Source organism: Vulpes vulpes, chromosome 14 (assembly GCF_048418805.1).
Source record: "Vulpes vulpes isolate BD-2025 chromosome 14, VulVul3, whole genome shotgun sequence".
In the NCBI taxonomy this organism is placed as follows: Eukaryota; Metazoa; Chordata; class Mammalia; order Carnivora; family Canidae; genus Vulpes; species Vulpes vulpes.
Window position 1 is genome coordinate 38,611,731 of NC_132793.1, and position 14,304 is coordinate 38,626,034.

The 14,304-nt window shown below is 35.0% G+C and overlaps 1 protein-coding gene across 14 annotated transcripts in view; it reads right to left on the reverse strand.

Annotated features, from left to right (window-relative positions):
- The window catches only part of TASP1 (taspase 1), a 349,892-nt gene that overhangs the window by 277,301 nt on the left and 58,287 nt on the right, over window positions 1–14,304 (reverse strand). For all 14 annotated transcript variants that reach the window (XR_011996969.1, XR_011996971.1, XR_011996970.1 and 11 more), the window contains one exon: window positions 11,161–11,240. Coding sequence is in view for 7 of the 14 variants with exons in the window: in XM_072736405.1 (XP_072592506.1) it covers window positions 11,161–11,240 (80 nt within the window). In the remaining 7 variants the exon portion in view is untranslated. The remainder of the gene's footprint in view (window positions 1–11,160; window positions 11,241–14,304) is intronic.

Consider the following 14,304-nt stretch of genomic DNA (forward strand, 5'->3'; position numbering starts at 1 on the left):
ATAGTACTAGAAGTCCTAGCCTCAGCAACCAGACAACAAAAAGAAATAAAGGCATTCAAATTAGCAAAGAAGTCAAACTCTCCCTCTTTGCAGATGACATGATACTGTATATAGAAAACCCAAAAGACTCCACCCCGAGATTGCTAGAACTCATACAGCAATTCAGCAATGTGGTAGGATACAAAATCAATGCCCAGAAATCAGTGGCATTTCTATACACTACAATGAGACCGAAGAAAGAGAAATTAAGGAATCAATACCTTTTACAATTGCACCCAAAACCATAAGATACCTAGGAATAAACTAACCAAAGAGGTAAAGGGTCTATACCCTAAAAACTACAGAACACTTCAGAAAGAAATTGAGGAAGACACAAAGAGATGGAAAAACATTCCGTGCTTATGGATTGGAAGAATAAAATTATGAAAATGTCTATGCTACCCAGGGAAATTTACACATTCAATGCAATCCCTATCAAAATACCATGGACTTTCTTCACAGAGTTGGTCAAATTATCTTAAGATTTGTAAGAAATCAGAAAAGACCCCAAATAGCCAAGGGAATGTTGAAAAAGAAAACCAATGCCAGAGGCATCACAATGCCAGATTTCAAGCTGTATTACAAAGCTGTGATCATTAAGACACTATGGTACTGGCACAAAAACAGACACATGGATCAATGGAACAGAATAGAGAACCCAGAAATGGGCACTCAACTAATATTCAACAAAGCAGGAAATGGCCACTGGAAAAATGAAAGGCTCTTTAATTAAAGGTGTTGGAAACATTAGACAGCCACATGCAGAATGATGCTGGACCATTCTCTTACACCATACACAAAGATAATCTCAAAATGGATGAAAGATCTACATGTGAGACAAGATTCCATCAAAATTCTAGAGGAGAACACAGGCAACACCCTTTTTGAACGTGGCCACAGCAACTTCTTGCAAGATACATCTATGAAGGCAAGGGAAACAAAAGCAAAAATGTACTATCAGACTTAAGATAAAAAGCTTCTGCACAGCAAAAGAAACAGTCCACAAAACTAAAAGACAACCTACAGAATGGGAGAAGATATTTGCAAATGACATATCAGATAAAGGGCTAGTATCCAAGATCTATAAAGAACTTAATCAAACTAAACACCCAAGAAACAAAAATTCCAATCATGAAATGGGCAGAAGACATGAACAGAAATTTCTCCAAAGTAGACATACACATGGCCAACAAGCACATGAGAAAATATGCTGCATCACTTGCTATCACGGAAATACAAATCAAAACCACAATGAGATCCACATCACATCAATGAGAATGGTGAAAACTAACAAGACAGGAAACAACAAATGTTGGAGAAGATGTGGAGAATCGGGAACCCTTTTTCACTGCTGGTGGGAATGCAAACTGGTACAGCCACTCTGGAAAACTGTGTGGAGGTCCCTCAAGAAGTTAAAATAGAGCTACTTTATGACCCAGCAATTGCACCACTACGTATTTACCCCAAGGATACAGATTAGTAAAATGCCAGGACACCTGCACCCCAATGTTCATAGCAGCAATTTCCACAATAGCCAAACTGTGGAAGAGCCACGATGTCCTTCGACAGATGAATGGATAAAAAGATGTGAGATATATATATATATATATATATATACACACACACACACACACACACACACACACACACACACAATGGAATATTACTTAGCCATCAGAAAGGACAAATACGCACCATTTACTTTGATGCAGATGGAACTGGAGGGTATTATGCTGAGTGAAGTAAGTCAATCGGAGAAGGACAATCATTATATGGTTTCACTCATATGGGGAATATAAAAAAAATAGTGAAAGGGAATAAAGGGGTAAGGAGAGAAAATGAGTGGGAAAAATCAGAGAGGGTGACAAAACATGAGAGACTTCTAACTCTGGGAAACAAACAAGGGGTAGTGGAAGGGAGGAGAGAGAGGGGATATGGGGTGACTGGGTGACCTGCACTGAGCACTAGGTGTTATACTATATGTTGGCAAATCAAATTCCAATAAAAAGTATACATTAAAAAACTGCCCGTGAATTTATAATTACCTAAAAATAAAAAAAATTTAAACCAACATAACTGGCCATATTAAAGAGTAAAGTACTGATATATCACATACCAGTAATAAAACCCGAAAATCAGTATGTCTTATCAATCATGTTGTCTTTCAAAGTATTCTACCTAAAGGCAAAAAAACTCTAAGAACAGAACACAGTCAGTAGAAAAGAAAATAGGATTCCTGTGTCACAATCATGCCCACAAATTGATAGGATAGAACAACGTCTGCAATCTACTCTTTACTTGATTTATACATGTATCTTAGGTCCAATCAAAGCATAAAATAGCTGAAAATTAAGGACTAGATCGTAACAACTTTGTAGCACAAACTATTTAAGGTTGCCCTTTACCAAGAAACAACAAAACTACATTCCTTTCAATTTCAACTTTAATGAATCTTCTGGAAGAACTCAAAAGCATGTACAAGCTTTATCCCAGACTCTGTTAAAACTGAATATATATTGAAATTACCTTCAAAATTTCAAAAACTTCAAATGCCTGGGTACAAGCTATAGAGTTGCTGATTTTGGGTGCAGCCAGGGCTTCAGAGTTTTTTAAAGCTCTCTAGGGATTCTAATATGCAGCCAAAGTTGAGAATCACTGCTCTAAGGCTACACCTAACTTCAGTTAGGATCAATTACTAAAATCATGAGTCAGTGCTAAAGAGCTAGGCCTATTAAATTCTGATGAAATCATATCACCAGGATCATTTTCATATCCAACATATTAGGAATAGTAAAATTATATTCATAGTTAATTTTTTAGTGTTTCTAAGTGCCAGAAATTGGAATAAAAATTCTTTATATATTATCTCAATCACAATATCTCCATAAGAAAAGTTTCTTAGAGGTAACTTGCATGGTCACACAAAGATATATACCTCTAAGGTCTATATTCTGTGCCTCTATATGGTCAATAATGGCAACTTTACAAAGACAGATTTCTCTAAAGTAGACAAACAGTAAATGTCTTGGGAGGGGAAACTAACAATAGCCAGCATAAGGGTAAATATACATTCTGATTCAGCAAATCTACTTCCAACTACATAAACAAACAAAAAAATACATATATGTACAAAGGGATATGTACATGAATATTTGTGAAATCATCAATGTTAATGGCAAAATCTAGAAACAACCTGAGTGCCCATCAATAAAGAAATAGTTAAATAAATATGGTAAATATTATTCAGTAGTTTAAAAATCAATTGATCTAAAAAAAAGTAAAAATTTTTAACAATTAAAAAAATTATTTGAGGGATCCCTGGGTGGCGCAGCGGTTTGGCGCCTGCCTTTGGCCCAGGGCGCGATCCTGGAGACCCGGGATCGAATCCCACATCGGGCTCCCGGTGCATGGAGCCTGCTTCTCCCTCTGCCTGTGTCTCTGCCTCTCTCTCTCTCTCTGTGACTATCATAAGTAAATAAAAATTAAAAAAAAAAAAAAAAAGATTTAAAAAAAAAAAAAAAAATTATTTGATCTATATATATCAACATAGAAAGATTTCAAAATACATTTTGCTGACTGACAAAAAACACTGGAAGTATCATATAATACCATTTATCTAAAAATCTATTATAGATACCATAGAGTCTGATACCATTTATCTAAAACTAATAAAAAGAATAATACTATATACTCCAGCATTTCTGTTGACACAGAAAAAAGCAAATCAACAAATAAGTATGGCTATGGGAGTAGACGAGTCACTGGGACTGGAAATGGAAGTAAAAAGGAAGGTTAGGTTTAGGTAGAATGCTCCAATTTTTTTTTTTTTAAGATTTATTTGTTTATTTATTCATGATAGACAGAGAGAGAGGCATGCAGAGACACAGGCAGAGGAAGAAGCAGGCTCCATGCTGGGAGCCCAACGCGGGACTCAATCCCAGGACTCCAGGATCGCACCCTGGGCCGAAGGCAGATGCCAAACCGCTGAGCCACCCAGGGATCCCCAGAATGCTCCCATTTTTAAAAAGGTAACATATTCCTGTACCACACAATTAAAAAGGAACAAATATAATGTTAAGTAACCAACTATATTTTATAATGTGAAGTTTGTTATATTTTGTTAATTTATATTATATGTATAATTTATATTATTATATCTATTAATAGTACACATTTATAAGGCACAGGTTCCAGCTCCTGATAATGGAGTAGCTTATATGAGACTAACCCACAGACCAGTAACAATTATAAACTCTGGTCAGAATTTTTTAAATAAAAAAAAATTGTTTTAAAGCAAAGCTATTTGAAAGCTAATAACCAAAAGCTGGTAGAAATAGGAGATGATTCAACCACTGAAAGAAAAGAAACATACTGGGTGAGATCACATTTACACAGCTTTCCCCATGAGGCACTACAGTCAAAACTGTAGATGCACAACAAAAAGATCTCAAATTGAAAACTACAGTCTTGCCAGGTGGAGATGAAGGTGTTTGGCACTACCGAAGCAGCTGAAAATTGAGGGAAGAATCCTGGAAAGGAGAAAGACACACATACAAAAAAAAAGAAGCCCACAAATCTATGTAAATGTCCCTTCAAATTCTTGAATGAGCCCTTAACTGTTCATACAAGATGCAAGATTCCATAGAGTTTAGTAAAGAAAACAACAGCTGAAAAGCTGACACAGATTTTGAAAAATACTTGCCGTAGGAAAGACAACATTTCAAGTTTGAGACTTTTGAATGAAACCCTATAGTGGCCATATCTTAGGAAGAAAGACCACAAGCTAGTACTAAGGATTAACCCTAAGTTTAAAAACAAAACTGAAAGAGACTCACTTTCACAAAGCCTGAAAACCAGACTGTGACAAAATCAAGGGGATCTACAAATGATTTTACTACATGCTAAAACAAAACTCAGTATCATTCAAAGGAAAATAACAAATCCATAGTCTTTAAAATGTATCATCCATAATGCCCAGGTTGCAATATATACATATATGTATATAATGACATACAACAAAACAAAAAAATGTGATCCAGAGTCAAGGAAAAAAACTACCAATAGAAGCTGACCTACCAATGACCTAAATTTTAGAATTAACAATCAAGGGCTTTTAAATAACAATAAACATGTTAATAATGGGTATTTTAAGTGAATACAAAGGGCCTTTCAGGGGAAATACAGAAACTTTTAAAAAATGGAAACTTTAGAACTGAAAATACAGTATTTTATATTGTTAAAAAAAAAACGCAAATGAGATTGATACCAATTGGACACTGTAGAAGAAAAGACGTGAACTTCAAGACAATTCAACAGAAATCATACAAATGGAAGTATAATGGTTAATTTTATGTGTCAACCTGACTGGGCTACAGGGTGCCCAGGTATTTGGTCTATTTTGGGTAGGTCTGCGTGTGTCTGATGAGGATGAGATTAACATTATAAACTGGTAGACTGAAAAAAAATAAAAAATAAAAAAAATACACTGGTAGACTGAAGCAGACTGCCCTCCTTATGCAGGTGGACCTTGTTTAATCAGTTGAAATACTTCATAGAACTAAAAGAATACTCTCCTCTTAAAGAGAATGCTTTTCGCCTGACTGCCTTCAAACTGGAACATTTTTTCCATCTTTACACTTAACTAAAACATTGGCTCCTCCTCAGTCTCGAGCCTGCTAGCCTTCAGACTGGAAATGCACAACTAGCTCTCCTGGTTCACAGGCCTTTGGACTTGGATTGAACTATACCATTGGATCTCCTGGGTCTCCAACTTGCTGACTGACTTGGAACTTGTCAGCCTCCATAATTGTATTAAATATGAAAGCCAAATCTTTATAATAAATCTGATAGGGATCCCTGGGTGGCGCAGCGGTTTGGCGCCTGCCTTTGGCCCAGGGCGCGATCCTGGAGACCCGGGATCGAATCCCACATCAGGCTCCCAGTGCATGGAGCCTGCTTCTCCCTCTGCCTGTGTCTCTGCCTCTCTCTCTCTCTCTGTATGACTATCATAAATAAAAAAAATAAATAAATAAATAAAAAAATAAACCTGACATAGACTATCAATATTAAAAATAAATAAATAAATAAATAAATAAATAAATAAATCTGATAAAGAGATCAATCTCCTATTTGTTCTGTTTTACTAGAGAATCCTGACTAATACAGAAAGCACAGAAGAAAAATAACAGCTGAAAAATGAGTGCTTCAATAACACTGATACGATAGTATCAGGTCTCTTCATACAAGTAGAATTAAAGTCCCAGAAATAAATGATGAAGATTATGGACAAGAAAAAATATCTAAATATTGTCCAAAAGTTCTCCTAATTTGATAAAAAATATTAACCACAGGTTCAGCAGGCACAGTAAAAAAGTTAGGCACAAAGAAACCACACCTAGGCATATCATGGTTAAACTGCTGAAAACCAAAGATAAAAAACAATTCTTAAAAACAAAGAAAAAGAACAGAATTCTGATTTGTGCTACAAAAATGGATGAACTTTGAAAACATTATGCTAAGTGAAATAAGCCAGACCTAAAAGGACAAATGTTATATGATTCCACTTATAGGAACTACCTACAGAAGGCAAAGTTATAGAGAAAGAAAGCAGAATAGAGGTTACCAGGGCCTGGAGAAAAGGGAGAATGAGTAGACACTATTTAATGAGTACAGAGTGTTCTTCTTGGGATGATAAAAAAGTTATGGAAATGCATAGTGGTGATGGTCATACAACACTGAATGTACTTATTAATACCACTGAATTATATACTTAAATATTATTAAAATAGTAAATTTTATGTTATATATTTTTTACAATAAAAAAAGTGCTGAAAGAAAAAAATTGACAAGTCTGTATCCAACAAGAAATTATCTTTTAAAAGTAAAGACAAAATATTTTTTTTTTTAGATAATGAACGCTGAGTTTTTATCACATCTACCACATTACCACATTATCAGAAAGGCTTGTTCTAGGCTGAAGGGAATAAGACCAGAATGAAATTCACATCTATATATATAAGAATGAAATACTAAGTTTGTGAGAAACTATGTAAAAGATTATTTTAGAATAAACCTGAGAAAGCCATTCTGAAAACTTCTGGAACATTTGATGCCCACAGATGCCCTCCCACCACCACAAAAGGTAATCAAGTTTAAAGCACATCATTAAGTACCAGTATACAAATTAATCCTGGGGGATCCCTGGGTGGCGCAGCGGTTTGGCGCCTGCCTTTGGCCCAGGGCATGATCCTGGAGACCCGGGATCGAGTCCCACGTCAGGCTCCCGGTGCGTGGAGCCTGCTTCTCCCTCTGCCTATGTCTCTGACTCTCTCTCTCTCTCTCTCTGTGACTATCATAAATAAATAAATAAATAAATAAATAAATAAATAAATAAATAAATAAAAAACTAATCCTGCTTAAGGATTAGGCAAGTGCCCAATATAGGACAGCATTTAAAATTTTTTAATCTAAATCATAGATAGAATTTCTCCTTCCAAAACAAACAATCCAATCATGAAATGGGCAAAAGACATGAACAGAAATTTCACAGAGGAAGACATAGACATGGCCAACAAACACATGAGAAAATGCTCCGTCCACATCACTGGCCATCAGGGAAATACAAATCAAAACACAATGAGATACCACCTCACACCAGTGAGAATAGTGAAAATTAACAAGGCAGGAAACAACAAATGTTGGAGAGGATGTGGAGAAGGGGGAACCCTCTTGCACTATTGGTGGGAATGTGAACTGGTACAGCCACTCTGGAAAACTATGGAGGGGGTCCTCAAAGAGTTAAAAATAGATCTGCCCTATGACCCAGCAAATGCACTGCTGGGGATTTACCCCAAAGATACAGATGCAGTGAAATGCCAGGACACCTGCACCCCAATGTTCATAGCAGCAATGTCCACAATAGCCAAACTGTGGAAGGAGCCTCGGTGTCCATCGAAAGATGAATGGATAAAGAAGATGTGGTTTATGTATACAATGGAATATTATTCAGCCATTAGAAACGACAAATACCCACTATTTGCTTCGACGTGGAGGGACCTGCAGGGTATTGTGCTGAGTGAAATAAGTCAATCGGAAAAGGACAAACATTATATGGTCTCATTCATTTGGGGAATATAAAAATTAGTGAAAGGGAATAAAGGGAAAGGAGAGAAAATGAGTGAAAATATCAGTGAGGGTGACAAAACATGAGAGACACCTAACTGGGAAATGAACAAGGGGTAGTGGAAGGGGAAGTGGGTGGGGGGTTGGGGTGACTGGGTGATGGGCACTGAGGGGGGCACTTGGCGGGATGAGCACTGGGTGTTACGCTATATGTTGGCAAACTGAACTCCAATAAAAAAAAAAAAAGAATTTCTCCTTCCAAATTCACAATATGTCAATACTATTCTTTTTTTGTAAAAAAAAGATGAACATAATCATTAAACTTTCAAATACCTTATTTATTCAGAGAACATTTCTTGCTGGTCAGTTATATAAGGAATCCATGCATAACACAAATATACAGTTCTTATTTTAAGACTACTAATGTATAGTTGAAAATTATAATAATTTTCAGAAATTAGAAAGTAAATTAGAAAGTAAATCCTGATGCCTGATAGCCAAGACATCAGAAAGCAAACTAATCTCCACAGTAAACAAATTCCTGCCAAAGAAACACTAGAAGAGTTGAGAATAGAAGCATTTGGTATTTCTGAAAGCCTGGGTGGGACTAAAAATAGAAGACTGGTGGAAAATGACAAGAAGAAACATGTAGATGCCTAAATCCCCTCCTCTTGCTCACAAAAATATATGAGGTAAACTCTTCAGAGAGACTAAACCATATGGGCCCCAAATTAGTAGGCATCAGCACAGATGGGGGCAGGTATAATCAGGGCCTCTACTTTAAAACAGGGTTCTACATGAAAGTCTAAAATAGGAAAGGTGAGACCTCTAGCTCCTGCCCTTATTCTGTACCAGAATACTGGCTATATAGACCTGCCAGTCCTGGGAAAATTTCTCTCTCACTAATCCAAAAGGAAAACATAGATAGTTTTGTTGGGAAACACCTGGAAATTCCCTCAACAAAAAAACTTAATCATACCACCCCTCTTGAGGTCAACAGGACCTGACATACACACAAACCTTCCAAATTTTAAGTACCATATATATTAAAAAACAATTTCTTAAGTAAAAAATAAAGTACCATACTCATGAATATGAAAACAGCAAGGGGTTACCAGATAGTTGGAAAAATTTGCTAACATGTATGAAACAAACAAAAAGAAATTAACAGTAGTAAAAAGAATAAAAAATTTTAAAAATTTTTAAAAAGAAATTAACAGTAGTGATAGATAACAGCAGATAACAAATTTTAAGCCACAATGATCCTAAGAGAGATGAGCAAAAATACCTAGTTCATAAAATAAGAACAGGGCACTACATTTTAAAAGTATTAATAACTGGGGCACCTGGCTGACTTAGTCAATAAAGCATGCAACTCTTGATCTCAGGGTCACGATTTCAAGCCCCACGTTGGGTCTAGAGCTTACTTTAAAAAAAAGTCTTAGTCACAGACTAATCCCTAGAAATTAAAACAATAAAATCCAAAATAACAAATTCATCAGAATTAGAAGGTTTAGGAGACAAAATTGTAGATATTTCTGAGACAGTAGGGTAAGAGATTTCAAAAGGAGAAAAAAAATAATTTTTGAAAAAGGCACAGGGATTGGAGCACAAGATATAACAACCAATTCACAGAAATTAGAAAAAAAAATAGAGGAAAGATAAAGCAAGAGATTAATACACATTCTTTTTTAATTTCCCCACAACTAAACCACATGAATTTCCAGATTAAAAGTACTCAGTACTCAGTACCAGGCATACTGAATAAAAAAAGACCCATTCCAAGATGCTTCATTGTAACAGTAAGAACAAAAAGAATTAAGGCTTCCTTCCAAAGATGAAAAATATACCACAAAGACCTGGGAATCAAACTGCATAACAGCAAGACTGAAAAGTAGAACATAAGGGAACAGTTTCTCCAAAACTGTTAGAGAAGTAGAAAATAAAAATTAACTTAAAAAAAAATAAAAATTAACCTAAAAAACATATGCATAAATATGTAGCTATGATTTCATTTTTAAAATAGACATATAAAACACATTCACACATATATTTATAACATATATTTATAACTTTTCAAAGTCATTAATCATCAGACATTAGTCTTGATCATTTTAAGTTACTACATAACATGTCATCATATGATAATTTGCTTACATTCCTCTTTGTTAGACATAAGATTTTTTCAAATTTTTTGACATTCTTAATAATGCTTATTGTGAACTACATAAAATTTTGTCTATATTTCTAATATCAAATTCCTACAAGCAGAATAAGTTTATGGCTTTGCTCTATACTACTACTTAGCTGTCCTCCAATATTTCTGCCAATTTACATTTGTACCTACATTTACATTTACATTTGTTCATCTCATCACACACTTATGAGCAATAATACAGTACTTTTATATCTCACAAATTTAACCTGTACTTATTTGAATTTCCCTATTAATTATATTCTATTATCTATTCATGACTCTTGATCATTTTTCTTTTGGGGTACTATTTGTATTTGTGTGGTTTTTAATTTTACATACCTTTTCACAGATGAAGGATAGGTATCACTTTCTCATATTTATGGTTAAGTGTTTTTTTTTTCTCTTAATTCTTATGTACTCACACTTTTGTTCTTCCTTTTCTTGTACTTGGTCCCTAGAAAGGCTTTCTGCAGCTCAAAGACAGATAAATGTTGACCTAAGTTTTCTTCTCTCTCTTTCTGAGGAGGTAGTATTAAGGTTTTATTGTTAGTAATTATTTTAAGTGACTTAAAAGGGATCCTTTAGCAATACTTCTATAAAAGCAAGAGCATGGGGGGAGGGAGGATCTTCAGGAATACAAAAGCACCTTAAAATCAAATAATTTTTTATGTATCTTTTAACCATAAATATTTCAACATATAAGCTTCCTTCCTTAAATATCAGAGTATTATGTGGATTAAAGCACTGTAACACTTCCAGGTATATATGCCAATATAGCTTAAATTTGAAAAGTTTTTACTTACTTGTGGTCATGATGTTAGGAGGGCAAGAGGGTATTCCATGATCTACTGCCCATCTGTAGGCTCCTTCTCCAACTAAAAAGCTAACAGAAAAATTATTCTTTTAAAAACTTAGTATCATCTTCTATATATTCAATAAGTATAAATCATATAGTAAGGCAATTGAAAAAATGTCTTGCATATAGATTTAATTCTAGATTTACCTCAAAATTATAATATGGTTTATATGCCCCAAATTTTAAAATCTTCCCCAAGTTAAAAAGTTTACAAATGAAAATGGTACAATTTCATCTGCAATAACCAACAAGTAAAAATGGGCACAATTCAACATGAGAAGGAAAAAAATAGTTGATCTCCCAGTGGAAAATATTAAGATTTACCTTGGATCATCATGGTCACAAGATCCATTTAATCAGGTTAAGAATCAAAGTTTCAGTGAATGTCTTCAGATTTGATATTCTTGCCTACTTTAACAACTAGATGTACGAGTGGGTACATGTAGAGATGCCCCAAAACAATGAGATGTACTTATATTTGCAAGTCTTGATGAAACAAATATGTACATATGATCTATATGTATGCCCCTCAGAATCATTTCTACTGTGATTAAGTACTGTGGTGTGTGCCAAAAGTAATTTTTAAGCCCTAAACTGCAAGTTTTAACATAATGAAGTAAACAAAAGGATACTATTAGCTAACTGTAAAACACTTATTTTCAAAGATTTCAAATATCATGTAGGATAATTAACCACTCTATTCCCTAACACAGTAATAGCAAGCAGCTGCCATAATAATCATTCATTCATATCCTTCCATAGCCAACTTCTTAAAGATCTCAGCCAGCTAGTAATGGGTTTCCTTGAAGTTTTCTGCTCCTTATCTTTTGTTCCTGTTCTTCTAATCATTCTAACACTAAAACTCCAAATAATACATATTGAAGTCTTTAGATTCATTTGTTAATAAGAAGACCAGTGACAGACTGGCAAAACAAAATCTAAGGAGCCATCCAAAAGCATCCAAATAGTTCTAGTGAGAAAGTAAATAATTAAGTCCAATAACTATTTTCTAATATACATAAAGGTAGGAGGCATTGAAAAAAGAGAGAAGAGAGGGCCAACAAGAATAAACAAGTTTACCCCTTCAAACTTCTATTTTTTTTATTCTAAAGGATTCTGAAAATAGAAAACAGTTTATCCTATTCCTATATAAAATGAAGACCACTGCAAAGAAAAGCTATCACATAAAGTTCAAATGGAGAATGACAGAAATAGAAACCTGAATAGGAGTTGAGCCATCCTAATGGCATTTTTAGCACTTCCTTCTTCTAGAAAAGGAATGTGATATAATAAGTAACTTCTCTTCATGTGAAGATGTAAAAGACATGCCGAAGTAGCATATTAAATGACCAGAACAGAAGTTTGGAGCTAACTCCAGTATTCTTAGCACGCCCATTGGTCATCTTGGGTCCAATCCCAGTATCTGGAATCAATGGCATTTTACAAAATATTCTTAGTCTTATTTTTCATTTCTTAAACAGTCATTGCTTCTAAATTAAATCAATTTGCCATTGGCTGCTATGCAAGTTTTTAAAATAGTTGAGACATTTTACAATATTCACAAGAAGTTGACTATTTGGATGCCATCTTATGGATAAGAATACTGAATAACTGACCTTTTCTTATTATCAAAAACTACCTGTCTTGTAGTTAATCATCACACAAAATGGCATATGCATGCCTCTGAAATCATTTTAAAATTCTGAAAAGCTACATGTTACTAACATGTCAAAAAATCACTTTCTAGAAAATTAAATGCAGTATCAATTCACAGTTCTCTCTTATGACTCTCCAACTAGAAAGCTTTTAGAGAAATTTGCCCCAATCAAGTTGGGAAATCCCATTGACCATACCTTTAAAATATATCCAGAATCTGACCACTTCTCACCACCTCTCCTGCTACCACCTTTGTCTGAATCACCATCATCTGTTACCTGGATTGTTCCAATGGACTCATTACTTTCATGTATGCCTGCCTTGCTTTGCTCCCTGCCCCAACTATGCTCACCAGCCACTGATGCCCTTGTAATAATAGACAATGACGTTCTTCTCAAAACCTGCAAAATCTCTCATGAGAAATCGAGTGTAAAAACTGGAATCTTCAAGGAGAATCTCAAGTAATCTGACCTTTTCTGCTTCCTCCTTACCTGCCCTATGATTCTTCCTGCCCCCTGGCTAACTCTACTCCAGCCTCCTGTAAAAACACAAATATGTCAAGGGACTTCTAGGCTCAGGACTTCTAGGCTCAAGGCTTTCACCCTGAATGTTTCTTCTATCAGGTTCTTCCTTATTTCCCAAATGGCAAATTCTCTCATCTGCTCAAATGTCTCCCCTTAATGAGGCCTATTTAAAACTACATCCAACACATTGTTATTCCCCTACCCCGGACTCCTAGTCCCTATCAGTTTGCTCTGTCATTCTGCCCTGTCATTTTCTTTTTTCTACCTTCTAACATACTAGACACTTCTTTATAATTTGCATATTATATGTGTTGTTTACTTCTAACTTCCCCAAATAAATTGTAAGCTTCATAAGAGTTGGAATCTTTGTTTTGTCATTGACATATCCAAGCATTCACCACAGTGCCTAAAGCATACTAAGCATCAGATAAACACTGGCAAAAAAATCAAACAAATAATAAACTAGGGTGTCAAAATTCCTTAAGGAACAGCATTTTCCTTGTGTTATGCCCAATTTAATTAACATTAAAACAAATCTGATATGATGTAAAACAAAAAGCAACAACACTCTACACTGAGAGCAGCCCTGAGCTCTGGTGACTGAAACTTTCAACAAACTGCACCCCAAGTGCTTCTGCAAGCACTAACACAGCCAAACTTCCCAAAAAGAGCTCTCTGGGCAAATATGAGACGTGAACTGCAACCTCATGGATGGCAATCATCAATTTTCAAAGAACCATGACTCCATCCATAATCAATCTAAAAATGTGTCATTTTGTGATTCAGAAAGCTCTCAAGAATGTTCAAGGATCCCCAAAATCAAAATACATTATTCTGGATGAGAAAGATACAAGAGAAAATGGGAACTGTTTCTCTAGACTTAAAAACTGATTTCTATTTATTTCACATAT